The sequence below is a fragment of the Pongo pygmaeus genome, chromosome 1, assembly GCF_028885625.2.
Source record: "Pongo pygmaeus isolate AG05252 chromosome 1, NHGRI_mPonPyg2-v2.0_pri, whole genome shotgun sequence".
Lineage (NCBI taxonomy): Eukaryota > Metazoa > Chordata > Mammalia > Primates > Hominidae > Pongo > Pongo pygmaeus.
Genome location: NC_072373.2, coordinates 44894700 through 44911640, shown reverse-complemented (window position 1 = coordinate 44911640; position 16941 = coordinate 44894700). Strand labels below are relative to the sequence as shown.

Below are 16941 nucleotides of genomic sequence, written 5' to 3'. Positions count from 1 at the left end.
GTGGTGGCGTGCGCCTGTTCTACTATAGTAATAACTGATTCAGCCCCCTCCTTCCTCACTTCCTGTCATTCTTCCTTGTTCACTACATGCTTTTTGGATATACCAGGCTCCTTTCTGACACTGTAGCCCAAAATTCCTGCCTTCCTCAGGCACCTTAAGTTTGTTCGTTACTCTTTCTGGAACACTGTTCCCCCACATTCTTTCTTTGCCTTCTCATGATTTAGGACTCACCTCAAATGTAATTTCTTCAAAGAGGTCGTCCCTGGCCGCCAAGGCTGTTATGTTACACAGTTCCAGTAGGATCCATTCACTTTTTGTTTAGGAGCTGTGTAGTTATAGGTGGTGGCCCTGTAAAACCCATCCCTAGTTAAAATAGCCTCGTCTCTAGCCACTATTCTCTTTTATCCTATTTTATTCTCCATAGTACTTCTCACTTTGTAAAAATATTGCTATATTTTATATATGTGTTGTCTGTTTACCACTGAAATGTAAGGCCAGGGCTTTTGTATTATTCACTACTTTTTCCATTACCTAGTACCTAGAACAGTATGTGGCACATAATAGGTATTCAGTGAGTATTTGTTTAATAAATGAATGAGTATATAACAGTGTGCAAAATAATAAATTGTCTCTCATGAATGTTGTAGAAAAACATGTCATGAAATATTCATAGATGAATGCAGAAGGTTAGTTCTATATGGAGTTCAGAAAGTGTCAGGGCAAAAGGTTTGGGTGACCATCAGTATTTCTCATATTTCTTTAATAAGCATCCTTGACCATTTTAAGGGAAAGAATATGTCAGAACTAATGGAATGTTTTCTAGCTTCTTAGAGTGTCACCTGTAGAAGGGAATTTAGGGAATAGATTCTATTTACTTGAGCAACTACAAGTCCTTACCTTTTAAACTCTTCAGTACTGTTTCTTAGGTGTTATACCTGATTTAGTGTTAAAAGAGAAAAGTCCATGCCTGACACTGTTATATCCGTCCATTAGTTTATCCATAGTAGGTGTCAAGTAGATATATGTTGAATGAATACATGTCCACTGAATAAAGGCAAGATGTTCTTTGGCGATGTAGTGTGATGACATTGAGTTTTGGGTTCATTTGTGTTGTTTCAGCATCTCTGATAAACTTCTGAATACAGATTCTCATGTTTGTTTTTTTTCTGTTAGGATGTGGGTACTGCCATTGTTTCAGATACTACAGATGACTTGTGGTTTTTGAATGAGTCAGTATCAGAGCAGTTAGGTGTTGGAATAAAAGTTGAAGCTGCTGATACTGAACAAACAAGTGAAGAAGTAGGGAAAGTAAGTGACAAAAAGGTATGTTGTGGAAAAATTCCATGTTGATTCTGTTTGTGTGCTCATAGTATAATCTGTTCAGATCTCTTTGTATCTGTTTATACAACAGATTGCTCACATAATCCACTTTTTAACTTTAATTAATTTTTCAATCCAATTTTAAGGTTCACATTAAGTATTAAGTTAACCAGGGCTGCCTTAAAAGCCCCTACTTAGTCAAAAGCAGTAAGCTACTCTTTTTTCCCCTGCTTATAGCAACGAGCTACCTTTTCTCTCCCTTTGCTAACAAGGTAAGGTGCTAATCAAGCTTGTCCAACCCACAGCCTGTGGACCACATGCGGCCCAGAACGACTTTGAATCAACACAAATTCATAAACTTTTTTAAAACATTATGAGTTTTCTTGCGATTTTTTTTTTCCTTTTAGCCCATCAGTTATCATTAGTGTTAGTGTATTTTATGTGTGGCCCAAGACAATTCTTCCAGTGTGACCCAGGGAAGCCAAAAGGTTGGACACCCCTGTTCTAAATGAACAGCAGTCTGTAAGAGAAAACTTACTTCTTGGAAATCTTGATAGCTTCCCATAACCATGTTATACCTAAATGGAAAGATAAGATTATTTCTTTGTAGCTATTTTAGTGTTAAAATAGTAGAAAAGAGGGGAGATTGAACTCTGAGTACATACGGTATGTACTCATGAAGTACTCATGCATATGGTATGTACTCATGTACAGATGAAGAGTCATACAGGCAACTCGCCCAAGACTCAGAAGAAATTGGGGAGGAGATCCAGTGGCCAGCATGTAGAAGAGTGTTGGTAAACATCCATCGGATAAATACAGCAAAGAAAAAATTGGGTCATCCTTTTTAGTTATTTAAGGGATTTTCATAAGAATTTTGAGTTCCTGAAGGATACCCTAGTATATTCGTTGTAGTCAAATGGTACCTGGGTTCTCTTAGACTAGTTATATGGGTAGCATTAGAAGGAATGCAGGTGGCTTGAGTTAAGACAAAAGTGACATTTGGAAACATTTATTTATTTTTGAGATGGGATCTCACTGTTTTGCCCAACCTGGTCTTAAACTTCTTAGCTCAAGTAGTCCTTCCACTTCAGCCTCCCAAGTAGCTGGGGTCACAGGCATGTGCAACCATGCCTGGCCTAGGAAACTTTTATAAAGAGAGATGGGACTTAAAATACTTGACCATTTGTGAGAAGGTTGCTGTACAGAGGTTCATAATTGTTTCATATTTGGTTTTATTCTTTTTGTTGGACCACAAAACTAGGGCTTTAAATTTTTAAATTCTAAATTTTAAAATTTAGAACACTTCTCACTTTTGAAATGGACTTTTTTTGTTTGTTTCTGTTTCTATGGGCATGTTTTTACAGGACAGCCAGAGTATCGCATAACTAGTTTCACTTTTGAATGTGAAAAGTAAATTTTTAAAATACTTTGTTTCATTCTTCCTGTCTGCTTAGATAAAAAATTTCACGTTTAACAATTTGGAGCTTTTCTACTCTGAAATTATTTATTTATTTATTTATTTTTAAATTGTTTTAGAGACAAGCTCTTATTCTGTCACCCAGGCTGGAGTGCAGTGGTGAGATCATAGCTTACTGCAAGCTGGAACTCTTGGGCTTAAGCGATTCTCTTGTCTTAGCCCCCAAGTAGCTGGGACTACAGGCGTGCACCACCACACCTGGCTAATTTTTTTTATTTTTTGCAGAGACAGGGTCTTGCTCTGTTGCCTAGGCCAGTTTCAAACTCCTGGGCTCAAGAGATCCTCCTGCCTTGGCCTCCCAAAGTGCTGAAATTATAGGCACCTGGCTGTAAAATAGCCACCATGCCCAGCTATTTTCTTTGAAATCATAAATATGGGCATCTTCTCTCTTCTGAATGCAGAATTTATTTGGTAACCCTTCTGGGTGCTTTTCTGTCGTTTGTGCTACTACTGAAATGCCAACTAGATGTACAGAATCATGTGTTTGGTCTTGCATTTAAGCTGTCTCCTTAAGTGCTAGAGATGGCAGAAGAATGTGAGTTTTAAATTGAAGCAGTTGTCTTTTTTGCTTTTAGGTAATTAGCCTCATCTAAAACAAGTAAACATTACTAATGAGATGTTTTTGCCTTCACAGGTGATTGAAGTGGGAAAAAATGATGACCTGGAGGACTCTAAGTCCTTAAGTGATGATACCGATGTAGAAGTTACCTGTGAGGTATGAATCTTTAGCGAAAGCTATTTTGCACCAGCCCCATCTTCAGATGATGTAATCCCAGCAGTTCATTTGTGTTGAAGAGTGCTGTTTCCCCCCGCATTTCTATCTCCCTTGCCTAGTTGCTAAGTTATGTTGGTTTCTTTACATTTTTTAAGAGGTTTTTATTGGAACTTAAGAAGGGAAGGGGATAATTTGATCTTATCCTCTCCCTACCTTGAAAAGGATGAGATAAATGCTTCTATGTGCCTTTCTCCCTGCCATCAAATCTCTTTGGAGACACAAAGTTATTCAAAATAGTCTTGCGCTGCTTTCCCTGACTCAACACCTCTCTGCAATCCCAAAGACAGACCCATAGGCTATCTAAAATTATTTGTTGAATATAAAAATAATATTGTCATTGTTTTCTTAAAAATAAGCAAATGGAAAACAGCTTAATTTCCACACAGATTGGTATTAATGGAGGACTATTAAAGAAGACTTGATATTCCGCTCTTAGGTTAATAGGGATGGATTTGTCACTAGTTGACAACTCAAGTCTAGACCCAAATGTATACCTTGCTTTTTTCTTGCTATTTCCCCATGTTTCTTTTAGTCTTGCCACAGGTAACACACTATGGGAAAAGTTGGTGGAGGAAGGTTAAGAAGGGGATTTTACATTTTGCTGCTTGGAAAGAGAAACATTTTTAGGTTGTTTCTGGTGTTGATCCTTCCCCCATTCCCACCACACCACTGTTGACCATTATGGTAGTTCATTGCCAATGATCACTTAGTAATAAAGTGAAATATATTGGTCCAGTAAGTGTTCTTGACCATAATACAAATAACAGAGATAAATGTTTCCATCTGTTTTTTTGAGATGGAGTTTCACTCTTGTTGCCAAGGTTGGAATGCAATGGCATAATCTCGGCTCACTGCAACTTCCGCCTCCCGGGTTCAAGCGATTCTTCTGCCTCAGCCTCCCGAGTAGCTGAGATTACAGACATGTGCCACCATGCCCAGCTAATTTTGTGTTTTTAGTAGAGACGAGGATCTCCATGTTGGTCAGGCTGGTCTCGAACTTCTGATCTCAGGTGATCTGCCCGCCTCAGCCTCCCACAGTGCTGGGATTACAGGCGTGAGCCACCACTCCCGGCCACGTTTCCATCTTAATCAGACTTCTGTGGCTACTTGGGCGCAGAAAACCTATTAAGCAAATGGACTGTATTTCATCATATCAAAGATGCCATTGAATTTAATAAGCCCTGTTATTTTATGTCCTACTAAGAAAAAATGATGCCAGTTAAACTGTGGCACACCATCAGTCACGAATTCCAAATCTTTATGAAGTTCCTTTGATTATTTGTATAGCATTTTAAATGAGATTGGAAGATCTTAGACTGGCAAGAGTGTTTTGAGGCCGTCTGGAATCCCAGTTTAACACATGGTTGTGCACTTGCCTCTCAGTCTGGACAATTGAGTTATGACTTCTAGACTTGAAGTGCTTGGCCTTTGACCTGAAAGTAATCAAGTTCAGCTTATGTCAAATCAAATCCTGTCAAAGCCAGTTAACCACATTAAATATTCTTTCTTGTTCCCTGTAGCTATTTTTGAATTAAGCAAAGCATTTAAAATTCATTGAGATCTAGCATCTCCTAATTTGAATATAGAGAAGTAGGGAAAATTACTTGGCATTCAAGGACAATAACATTTATTTTTCAGAGGGCATGATTTAGGCATACAGTTATACCTATAATCCTGGGTGCAATGAGGGTGCATGAGTAAATTTAGTAGTTTTCAAATCTCATTTATTTTAGCTTTCTTTTTTGCCAAACTTTATAACATTTGGTATTAGTGTAGAAAAGAATGACAGAGTATTCTCTTCATTCTTCAGCCTCTTGCCTGATAAAAGAGTAAGTTGTGCAAAAAAAAATAACTCCAAAGAAACCCATAAGGTACAGCAAACAATGTAAATTTCACCGAGATGAGGTAGAAAGCCAGAATAATTTAACTTTCTTAAAGATAGCTATATCAGATTTTGGCTTGAAAATAGCAGTTATGGCACTATCAGTGTAAAACTTCCAAAGACTTTCCTTCATGTGGCTGTAGAATTTGCTCAAATCCTAGGCTAGATCACTGGTGTGGAATAGCTTAGTGAGAGGATGTGAATGAATTTGACCTCCTTTCCTTTTTCTCAGCATCATATTAACCTCCTGAGTATTAATTGGCTTCACTTGTCTTTGTAGGATGAGTGGCAATGTACTGAATGCAAGAAATTTAACTCTCCAAGCAAGAGGTACTGTTTTCGTTGTTGGGCCTTGAGGAAGGATTGGTATTCAGATTGTTCAAAGTTAACCCATTCTCTCTCCACGTCTGATATCACTGCCATACCTGAAAAGGAAAATGAAGGAAATGATGTCCCTGATTGTCGAAGAACCATTTCGGCTCCTGTCGTTAGACCTAAAGATGTGTATATAAAGAAAGAAAACTCCAAACTTTTTGATCCCTGCAACTCGGTGGAATTCTTGGATTTGGCTCACAGTTCTGAAAGCCAAGAGACCATCTCAAGCATGGGAGAACAGTTAGATAACCTTTCTGAACAGAGAACAGATACAGAAAACATGGAGGATTGCCAGAATCTCTTGAAGCCATGTAGCTTATGTGAGAAAAGACCACGAGACGGAAACATTATTCATGGGAGGACGGGCCATCTTGTCACTTGTTTTCACTGTGCCAGAAGACTAAAGAAGGCTGGGGCTTCATGTCCTATTTGCAAGAAAGAGATTCAGCTGGTTATTAAGGTTTTTATAGCATAATGGTAGTACGAACATAAAAATGCATTTATTCAGTCCACTTACCACATTATTTGAAAATCAATCCTTTATTTAATTTTATTTCCAACCTGTCAGAGAATGTTCTTAGGCATCAAAATCCAAGGTAGCTGTAAGAAAAATACTGGAGCTAACAATGAAGAACAGAAGTAATCTGATTAGTCAAATTACGAAGTGCCATGGATTACTTTATGCAGCAGTCAGGTACATAGTTAGGTGAACCCAAAAGAAAAACTCTTGAAAACAAGAGATTTCTTCCATGCACGTTTACAATATTGAGGTATAATTAACATGATAAAGTGTTTCCTTCTAACGAGTTGTAGAAATCTGAGTAACCACCCAAAAAAAGCAATAGAATGTTTCTGTCACCCCAAAATACTCCCTTCTGCCCCTCTTCAGACAGTCCTTCAGCTGTTTCATGGCTCTCACCCTACATTAGTTTTTTTTGCACTTTTTTTTCCAGGGGTGTAGGGGAGGTGTGGGGCGACAGGGTCTGTCTTGTTCTGTCTCCCAGGCTGAAGTGCAGTGCAGTGGTATGATCATGGCTCACTGCAGCCTTGGTCTCCTGGGCATAAGTGGTCTTCCCACTTCAGCCTCCCGAGTAGCTGAGACTATAGACTAGCATAACCACATTGGCTAATTTTTTGTGGAGAAGAAGTCTCACTATGTTGCCCAGGCTGGTCTCGAACTCCTGGGCTCAAACAATCCTCCCACCTCAGCCTTCCAAAGTGCTGGGATTATAGTCATGAGGCACCTAGTCTGGCCCCTTTGCAAGACTTTAATCTGAAATCTAAATTTTTAAAATTTAAGTACTTACAAAGGATATACTATCCAACATATTGCATATTATATATGTGCTTTAAAGATTTTTTTTTTTTTTTTTGAGAGACAGGGTCTCACTTTGTCATCCAAGCTGGAGTGCAGTGGTGCAAACACGGCTCACCTCCTGGGCTCAAGTGATCCTCCAGCCTCAGCTTCCCTCACAGGCATTCACTATCACTCCCAGCTAATTAAAAAAATTTGTAGACAGTGTCTCATTATGTTGTCCAGGCTGGTCTCAAACTCCTAGGTTTAGGTGATTCCCCCGCCTCAGCCTCCCAAAGTGTTGGGCTTACAGCCATGAGCCACTGTGCTTGGCTTAAAGATATTTTTATGAAAGCCCTGGGGCTATAGATTTAGCTGATTAAATTTATAGAAAAAGTCCTGTCATAAACTGGCAAAGCCTGTTCTTAATTTAATTAGCCAAATCAGACTTAACTTCCGTCAGAACATGTCTTGGTTTTAATTCAGATAAACGCACAAACGTACTTCTCTGGCACAGCCTTCAGAAGGATCAGTTCTTTTTTTTTTTTTTTTTGTTGAGACAGGGTCTTGCTCTGTTGCCCAGGCTGGAGTGCGCTGGCACAGTCACAGTTCCCTGCAGCCTTGACCTCCCAGATCCAAGCAATCCTCCCACCTAAGCCTCCTAAGTATCTGGGTCTATAGGCACGTGCCACCACCATGCCCAGCTGAATTTTGTATTTTTTTGTACAGACAGCATTTTGCCATGTTGCCCACGCTGGTCCCAAACTCCTAGCCTCAAGCAACCCTCCTGCCTCAGCCTCTCAAAGTGCTAGGATTGCAGTCCTGAGCTACTGCACCCTACCCTCTTTGCCTCTTAGGAGTCATCCCTCCTGCCTCAGCCTCTCAAAGTGCTAGGATTGCAGTCCTGAGCTACTGCACCCTACCCTCTTTGCCTCTTAGGAGTCATTTAGATTTGTTTTGATCCTTTTGTTTAGTGCCTCTGGAGCTGCTTACACCAAGGCAATACCCCTTGATATGATACTGGATGGTTGAGAGGCAGCCTCTTTTTTTTTTTTTTTTTTGAGGATAGGGAGTATGGCTGTTGTGAGAAAAGGGAATTAAAGAGAAATGGTAGATCTGAAGAGGCCTCATCAGAGCATATATTTTAGGACAACACATGGAAATTGGACCTCTGTAAGTTGGTTTCCATAGAGCTATGCATGTATCCTTACCCCATGGGAAAATGTTGGTGTGTTCTCAAGGGTATGCATATGTCATTTGGAAGACCAAGGCCCTAGAATTGTCAAACTTAAGGATCATGAAAATCATGAGGGTTGCTTGTTAAAAATGTCCAAACCCGCAGAGACTGATCTTTGAGATCTGGACCAGGAATTTGCATTTGAACAAGTGTTCCTGGAATCTCTATGCAAGTTTTATACAGAACATACTTTTGGAATCCTTGCCCTAGACAGGGGTGTCCAATCTTTTGGCTTCCCTGATCCACAATGGAAGAAGAATTATCTTGGACCACACATAAAATACACTAACACTAACAATAGCTGATGAGCTAAAAAAAAAAAAAAAAAATCGTGGGCCGGGCGTAGTGGCTTACGCCTGTAATTCCAGCACTTTGGGAGGCCGAGGCAGGCAGAGCACCTGAGGTAGGGAGTTCTAGACCAGCCTGACCAACATGGAGGAACCCCATCTCTACTAAAAATACAAAAAATTAGCTGGGCATGGTGGTGCATGCCTGTAGTCCCAGCTACTCGGGAGGCTGAGGCAGGAGAATCACTTGAACCTGGGAGGTGGAGGTTGTGATGAGCTGAGATTGTGCCATTGCACCCCAGCCTGGGCAATAATAGCGAAACTGTCTCAGAAAAAAAAAATCGCAAAAAAAAAATCTCATAATGTTGTTGTTGGTTTTTTTTTTTTTGAGACGGAGTCTCACTCTGTTGCCCAGGCTGGAGTGCAATGGCATGATCTCTGCTCACCGCAACCTCTGCCTCCTGGGTTCAGGTGATTCTCCTGCCTCAGCCTCCCAAGTAGCTGGGACTACAGTCACATACCACCATGCCCGGCTAATTTTTGTATTTTTAGTAGAGACAGGGTTTCACTATGTTGGCCAGGCTGGTCTTGGACTCCTGACCTCATGATCCACACACCTTGGCCTCCCAAAGTGCTGGGATTACAGGCATGAGCCACCGCACCCAGCCAAGTTATAATTTTTAATAAAACAAGAAGTAAACATTTTACTTATGTTTATAGATATTTGATGCTAAATTTGACACATCATTGCCTATGAAAGAATCCTCATGCTGCTCAGCTTTACTCCTCTTCCTGCTTGCCCACCGGGGTTTTTCACTGCTTCTGTTAGCACTAAGTACTTAGACGATCCTAAGATATGTGCTTGAGCCGAATTTCATCTTTACTTGTAGGAAACTTTAAACTATTTCTTTTCTTTTTTTTTTGAGATGGAGTTTTGCTCTTGTTTCCCAGGCTGGAGTGCAGTAGAGTGATCTCGGCTCACTGCAACCTCCGCCTCCGGGGTTCAAATAATTCTCCTGCCTCAGCCTCCCAAGTAGCTGGGATTACAGGTGTGCACCACCATGTCTGGCTAATTTTGTATTTTTAGTAGAGATGGTTTCACCATGTTGGTCAGGCTGGTCTCGAACTCCTGACCTCAGGTCATCCACCCACCTCAGCCTCGCAAAGTGCTGAGATTACAGGCATGAGCCACAGTGCCCAGCTTAAACTATTTTCTTGATCTGTTTTTGATTTTCTTTTTTCCTTGCCACTGCGGTACAGATTTTTTTTACTCACTGCCACTAAACTAAAGCAAGGCATAGTTTATATGTGAAGTGTTCAGAGTTTACTGCTATAAGGAAACTTCCAAATACTGACATTCACCTTTTAGCTGTAGTTATTGGGACCATGTGCTCTGGTTTTCTGGAGACTGCCAAATTGCTCCCATTTTTCTGCATCCCACCTGGTTTCTTTCTACCTGTCCCCTTTCACTTTCAAATGTCTTCATTTGGATGTTAAATTATGTGGTCACCTAGTTATAGGTAAGCCTTGTTCGAGTTGAAATCTTGATTGTGAGGAAGGATCTGTGTCATTGGAGCTCGTTGTTTCTGCTGCAACGTGCTGTAGACTATGAATAATGAAATCATACCACATTACCATCAGATTTCTTGTTTTAGTTGTCATTTAAATTAATATTTATGATTGTTATCTTGGGCAAAAAGTTCAGAGCAGAGATGACAAATCATTAGAACAACGATGAATTTCAGTATTACGGCTAAAAAGTTCTTCTGTCTCAATATTAACTCACTCTCCTTGCAGTGTACTTCACAGTAATTGGTATGCTTTTTTATTTAATGCTTAAATCAAACTTTATAAAAATCTTAGACCAGATCTTTAGTATGGTATGCCATTTCCCCAGTCTACCAATGGAATAGTATGGGTTTCTAATCCTAGGCTTGTACAATGGATTGGAGTTGAGCCATGCCAGCCTCCACACTGCCACTAACTTCTGTAATGTAAGATTGAGTCACTGACAAGCATTTGAAATATGCAGTTGTGTTTTAATTATAATTTATGTATAGTTAGATGTATGTAATGCATTGTGTGGTATTATTTGCTTTGTAAGAATTTATTTTTAAGGGTCAAGGTCATTTGTAACATTTTGTGTGTGTCAATTCAATGCAATGTTGGCTGCCTTTTGAAGTCTTTGATGTATTGGTGAATATTCTTCTGTTCTATAATACAAAGCTATGTAATGTTACCTCTTGACTCGCTTTTGAAAAGAAGACAATTGTTAACTAGATATTTGAGTTTTTTCCCCTCAGAATTATGTGAATTTCTGATATATGGCTTTAGATACTGTGAATCTGTTTTCCATTTAGTCAGTTATCTGCTTAAATTGTTCAGAACTATATCCTAAGGGGCAATTTGTTCTGATGGTTCTCCCACTCATGAGTGTGCATGTGTGCAAACATGTTTTGATCCTGATGCTACCTTTACTAAAAATGGCCATAGATTAGGAACTAGCTATGTTTTTAGAATCAAAGATGAACTGGTAAGCTCTCTCATGTACCAAACGTGAAATGTACAGTGTTTACAAATGTCTGGAATTTTGCACTGCCATAGGGAATGTTAAGGTTACTTGGCTGGAATTTATCAGACTTGTGAGTAAACAAGTTGAAGTTTAGCAGATGAGGGGGAATATTGAGGCCCCTAAGGCTAAACAAAATAATCAGTATCTGAGATTGTGGCTAATGTGGCTCCCCAGGCCTGATTTGGGAACAGTTTTTCCTGATTGCTTTGAGAAGTACTTTCTTTTGACAGAAATTTTCATTTTGTTTGCCATTGCTATATTCTCCCTTTATAGGAGCCACTGGATTTCTTTCCTTTTGTGGGAAATGTCCCATTAGCATTTTCAGATCTTTTGATGTGCACTAATGCCATTATTGGTAATGCCGTTATTGGTGAATATAGCATAGTTAAATAAACTGTTACAGTAAATCTACACTTGGATTTACTGCACCTCTACCAATAGCCTTTTGAATGACTGAAAGTGTTACAGAGAAAGAGGCATGTCTGTAGAAAGAGGTAGCTAATATTTTTTGGTACTTTATCTGAAATCCAAGATGCTGCTTCCCCTGTAGGTTGTTTTCCTTCTTATGATCCTCATTGAATCCTGTCTGGGAGCACAGGACAGTTAGTAGAACTCTTTTTTTTTTTTTAGACGGAGTCTCTCTCTGTCGCCCAGGCTGAAGTGCAGTGGCGTGATCTTGGCTCACTGCAACCTCTGCCTCCCGGGTTCACGCCATTCTCCTGCCTTAGCCTCCCTACTAGCTGGGACTATAGGCGCCCGCCACCACACCTGGCTAATTTTTGTATTTTTAGTGGAGACGGGGTTTCACCGTCTTAGTCAGGATGGTCTTGATCTCCTGACCTCGTGATCTGTGCACCTCAGCCTCCCAAAGTACTGGGATTACAGGCGTGAGCCACTGCGCCCGGCCAGAACTCTCCATTTCTTAAGGTAAAGAGGGTCAAGGATACCTAAAAAGGGTCAAATAATGCTAGAAGAGCAATTCCTCTTTCAGAGCAGTTGCTGTAATTTGGCAAATGCTTTATTGAAGATTGATATTCGGCTAGGGGTGGTGGCTCACGCCTGTAATCCCAGCACTTTGGGAGCCCGAGGTGGGTGGATTGCCTGAGCTCAGGAGTTCGAGACCGGTCTGACCAGTATGGTGAAACCCTGTCTGTACTAAAAATACAAAAATTAGCCGGTCGTGGTGGCGTGCACCTGTAGTCCCAGCTACTCGGCAGGTTGAGACAGGAGAATCGATTGAACCTGGGAGGCGGAGGTTGCAGTGAGCTGAGACTGCACCACTGCGCTCCCACCTGGGTGACAGAGACTCTGTCTCAAAAAAAAAAAAAAAAAAAAGTTTATCATTATAACAGCTTATTAGAGCCCCTAATTTCTTATCTGAAGGCATTGTTTTTTTTTAAACAGTTAAGTACTGATGTCAACAGACATATTTCTGATCAGATAGTCCCTGTCAACAGTAGCAAATGTGGTTTCATAAAGTGGGAAGAAAACAGCATTTTAAAATAACTTTTTGGGAGACTGATTTTAGTAATAATAAAACTCTGGTCTCCCTTAAAAAACAAAACCCTTTCTTCCACCTTTACTGTGTCATTTATATCCCCTTAGTTCCAAAGTTATTATCTTATTTCTGGATATTGCTTTTATACCAAAGATGCTTATCAGCCCTTGTAACTACAGTATCTTTAGATAAGATTCCTCTTTCCAGTCAGTCCTGGGAAATGTTTCTGTTGCAGAGTTAGGCGGTAGATGGGAAGCTATGATGGCAGAGCTACTATCTAATAAAGTAACAACTCGTAGTTGAGGCTTGCTTTCTGTGTGTGATGGGGGATAGGGAGTTAGCTCCCCTGTTGTCTCAGCACCAAGAAATTGAGGTCAGGCCAGGCGCGGTGGCTCACTCCTGTTATTCCAGCACTTGGGTGGCCAAAGTGGGCAGATTGCTTGCGCCCAGGAGCTCGAGACCAGCCTGGGCAACATGGTGAAACCCTGTCTCTACCAAAAATACAAAAAAAAGCTGGGCATGGTGGGTGCACGCTTGTTGTCCCAGCTACTCAGGAGGCTGAGGTGGGAGGATCGCTTGAGCCTAGGAGATGGAGGTTGCAGTGAGCTGAGATGGCACCACTGCAATCCAAGGTGGGTGACAGAGACCCTGTCTCAGAGAAATTGAGGTCAGGCTTCCTTCTTACAGAATTATTTTTTTCTCTGTAGTTTGCCTCATTTTTTTCACTTTCTTTTCAATGAGAATCGAAGTGTTTCTTTTGGGGTTTTTTTTTCCCCTTTTAAAATCAACAGGAAATGTTTCAAAGGATGGATGAAATGCTTCTTGGCTTCCTCAGCACTTGGCAAGGTAGACCTCATAGCAACCTTTGAATATGACTTTCTTTAGTCTCTAGCAATGCACTATTAAGTGCCTCTTGGGTAGAGGTAGAATAAGTATTGAGTGCCAGTCTTGATGTCCATATGCCTCAGTTTTTCTCATCTATAAAAAGCAGTATACATACCTACCCTTCTACCTCATCGTTTGTTGTAGAGATTAAATATGGGAGAGCAATTCTGAAGCCTATTTCCTTGAAGAGATCTAAGAACCTATTATGCTCTTGGTGTACCAAGCTCTGGGGTATATATTCAGAATACTTCATGTTCTGGAAGCTGAGCACTAGCTCCCCTTTATTGCCTGCCTGGCAGAGCCTGTTTGATTACTGCAAGCCCTTTTACCCATGCTTCTAGTTTAGGTATTCTTTCTTTGATATGAGGCTCTTGACTAGAAAAGAGTTCTTTCTCTAGGTGTTCTGAGAGAAGGTTTGTAAATTTGGATAGTACATTCTATCCTGATAAACCCACCTTGCTGTGGTCTTGATGTACAAAAAAAAAATTTTTTTTTGAGACAGAGTCTCACTCTGTCGCCCAGGCTGGAATGCAGTGGCGCAATCTTGGCTCACTGCAACCTCCGCCTCCTGGGTTCAAGCGATTCTCCTGCCTCAGCTTCTCAAGTAGCTGGGACTACAGGCGTGCACCACCACACCTGGCTAATTTTTGTATTTTTAGTAGAGACAGGATTTCACCATGTTGGCCAGGCTGGTCTTGAACTCCTGACCTCAGGCAATCTGCCCGCCTTGGCCTCCCAAAGTACTGGGATTACAGGCGCGAGCGACTGCGCCTGGCCCAAAACATCTCTTTCTACATACACTTGAGTAGGTGGCATAAAATGCACTGCCAATATATAGAAAACATGCAATTTTCCAAATATTTCCAATCAGAGAATCACAATCAAGAGCAGCAAATGTGGTTTCATCAAGTGGGAAGAAAGCGGCAATTTAAAATAACTTTTTGGGAGACTGAATTGAGTAATAATAAAACTTCAGTCTTTCGCAAAAAATAATAATAATAATAACTTTTTGAATGTGGCCAGCTCACTAAATGAGGAAAGAGGAAGGCATTTTCTGCATTCTTGCCTAGTTTTCCTTATAATCACCACTAAGTTAATAGCTCTGTCTTTTTGGTGTTTGCACTATGTAATGCTTTTAATACTTTTTAGTTGGGCTTTTTTTGTGTATTAAATGCTTTTCCTTTTGCCATTGTGTGTTGTCATTATTTTTGAAATAGGTAATTTTGTGTGTATACAGTTAAATCTCATTGCTATTTGATCTTTTGGTCTGATAGAACAGACCAAAGATACAACAGAAAATTACTTCTGTTACTTCTTTGGGGAAGTTAATGGACTTAAAATCAGCAGCATTGGATATTTTCCCCCAGTTACCTTTTAGAGCAATTGCTATATTTTATTTTCAGGGTCCCAATCCTGAAGAAATCCATCAAATTTTACAGAGTATTTTCTAACATTGAGCTTGTTGTGGTTTTGAATTGGGGCTAGTACGAGAGGTACTGAGGGTTTGTCACACCATATGCATTAATCAGTTGGTATGCCTAGCATCTGCTAGGGTCTCTAATGGTGGTTCTTAAACTTTTGGGGATTATAGTCCTCCTCGAAAAGCTAATGAACCTCATGAAACCTCTTCTTATAAGTAGCACAACATTAAACATCAATTTCAGGGCTTCATTGAAGCCACTGATCCATGACCCTCAGGTTCTTTTCTTTGGCAGGATACCAAAGAAGAGTGAATGGCCCACAAAGAGCTTGGTAGCACATACGCTTTTCAAAAGGTCATTCACTTACAGCTAAAGCCATTAAGGTGAGTGAAACATCCAGCTAGTAGTCCTGAGCTTGGGTGGGGGCAGGATTACCATATAGTTGGTGCAGATTGGTGTGAACTGTGTAATTCTTCGGGCACTGTTCATAGGCTGCCATATAAATGTTATCCTTTAGAGATGTATAATATATATCTGAGGAGGCCTTGGGGATGGGGTGGGGTGATACTGGACATACCATCGTAACTTTTTTTTTGATACAGGGTCTTGTTCTGTCACCCAGGCTGAAGTGCAGTGGTGAGAGGTTCACGGCAGCCTTGACCTCCTGGCTGAAGCGATCCAGCCATCTCAGCCCCCCGAGTAGCTGAGACCACAGGCATGTACCACCAGGTCTGGCTGAATTTTTTGTGTTTTTGAAGAGATGGCATTTTGCCGTGTTGCCCAGGCTGGTCTTGAACTCCTGGGCCCAAGTAATCACCCACCTCAGCCTCCCAAAGTGCTGGGTTTACAGGCACGAGCCACCATACCGGGCCCCCAGGGTAACATTTTTTAAATGAAAACAAAACAAGGAGCATTAGAAACAATAATGGGGCCAGCTTCTTTGTCTACTTAAGACTTTTCACATTTTGTATGACCTCTATAAGGTACTCTAATGCAATTTCAACTGCATAACGTGTTTCCTGGGGTTTTCCATCCTGCTCACCTTGAGTTCCTGGTGCTGTAGATGTATCATCTTTGTTGAATGTATTCTTGATACTAGAGGAAGAAGGCAAGCTGAAACTGGTAACTAAGCTTACAGAGTATTGCAGTTTTTTTTTGGAAATAGGGTCTCGCTTTGTCCCCCAGGCTGGAGTGCAGTGATGCAATCACGACTCACCGCAGCTTCAGCCTTTTAGGCTCAAGTGATCATCCTCCTCAGCCTCCTGAGTAGTTGGGACCACAAGCTCATGCCACTACACCTGGCTAATTTAAATTTTTTTTGTGTGAGGAGGTGTGGTCTTACTGTGTTGCTCATGTTTGTCTAGAACTCCTGGGCTCAAGCGATCCTCCTAGCTCAGCCTCCCAGAATGTTGCTTTTGCCTGGCACAATTGTTAATAGGTAAATTTCACATCAGTGTTTGTTTTGAGGGTTTGGGGGTTTTTTTGTTTGTTTTTGCTGGAGTTACACAAGTCCATCATATAAAGGTATGAAAACAGTTATTGCTATTAGGAAAAATTCAAATCATTACAGATTTGGGCATACAGGGTTAACCTTGTGATGTACATCCCCAGCCCTGAATTCATTTGATTAATCCTCTCTAAAATAAAGGATTACGTTCAATCAATATGTTAAAAACTTCAGCCGAATTAAATTTAGAGGAGTTTAATAGAGCAATGAACGATTCACGAATTGGACAGTCTCCAGAATTACAGCAGATTCAGAGAGACTCCAGGGATGCCTCATGGTCAGAACAAATTTATAGACAAAAAGAGGGAAGTGACGTAAAGAAACAGGCAGTGAAGTACAGAAACAGCTGGCTGGATTGGTTACAGGTGGGCGTTTGCCTTATTTGAACACAGTTTGAACACTCAGCAG

The 16941-nt window shown here is 40.7% G+C and overlaps 1 protein-coding gene across 5 annotated transcripts in view; it reads left to right on the top strand.

The window, feature by feature from the left end:
- MDM4 (MDM4 regulator of p53) overlaps positions 1-14792 on the top strand; it is a 45540-nt gene extending 30748 nt beyond the window's left edge. For 4 of the 5 annotated variants that reach the window (XM_054446920.2, XM_054446985.2, XM_054447232.2 and 1 more), the window contains 3 exons: positions 1174-1323; positions 3435-3515; positions 5738-14792. In XM_054446920.2, the coding sequence (XP_054302895.1) occupies positions 1174-1323; positions 3435-3515; positions 5738-6307 (801 nt within the window). In that variant the 3' untranslated portion in view covers positions 6308-14792. The remainder of the gene's footprint in view (positions 1-1173; positions 1324-3434; positions 3516-5737) is intronic. The other variant, XM_054447317.2, reaches the window with a different exon arrangement.
- Positions 14793-16941: the final 2149 nt, after the last annotated feature.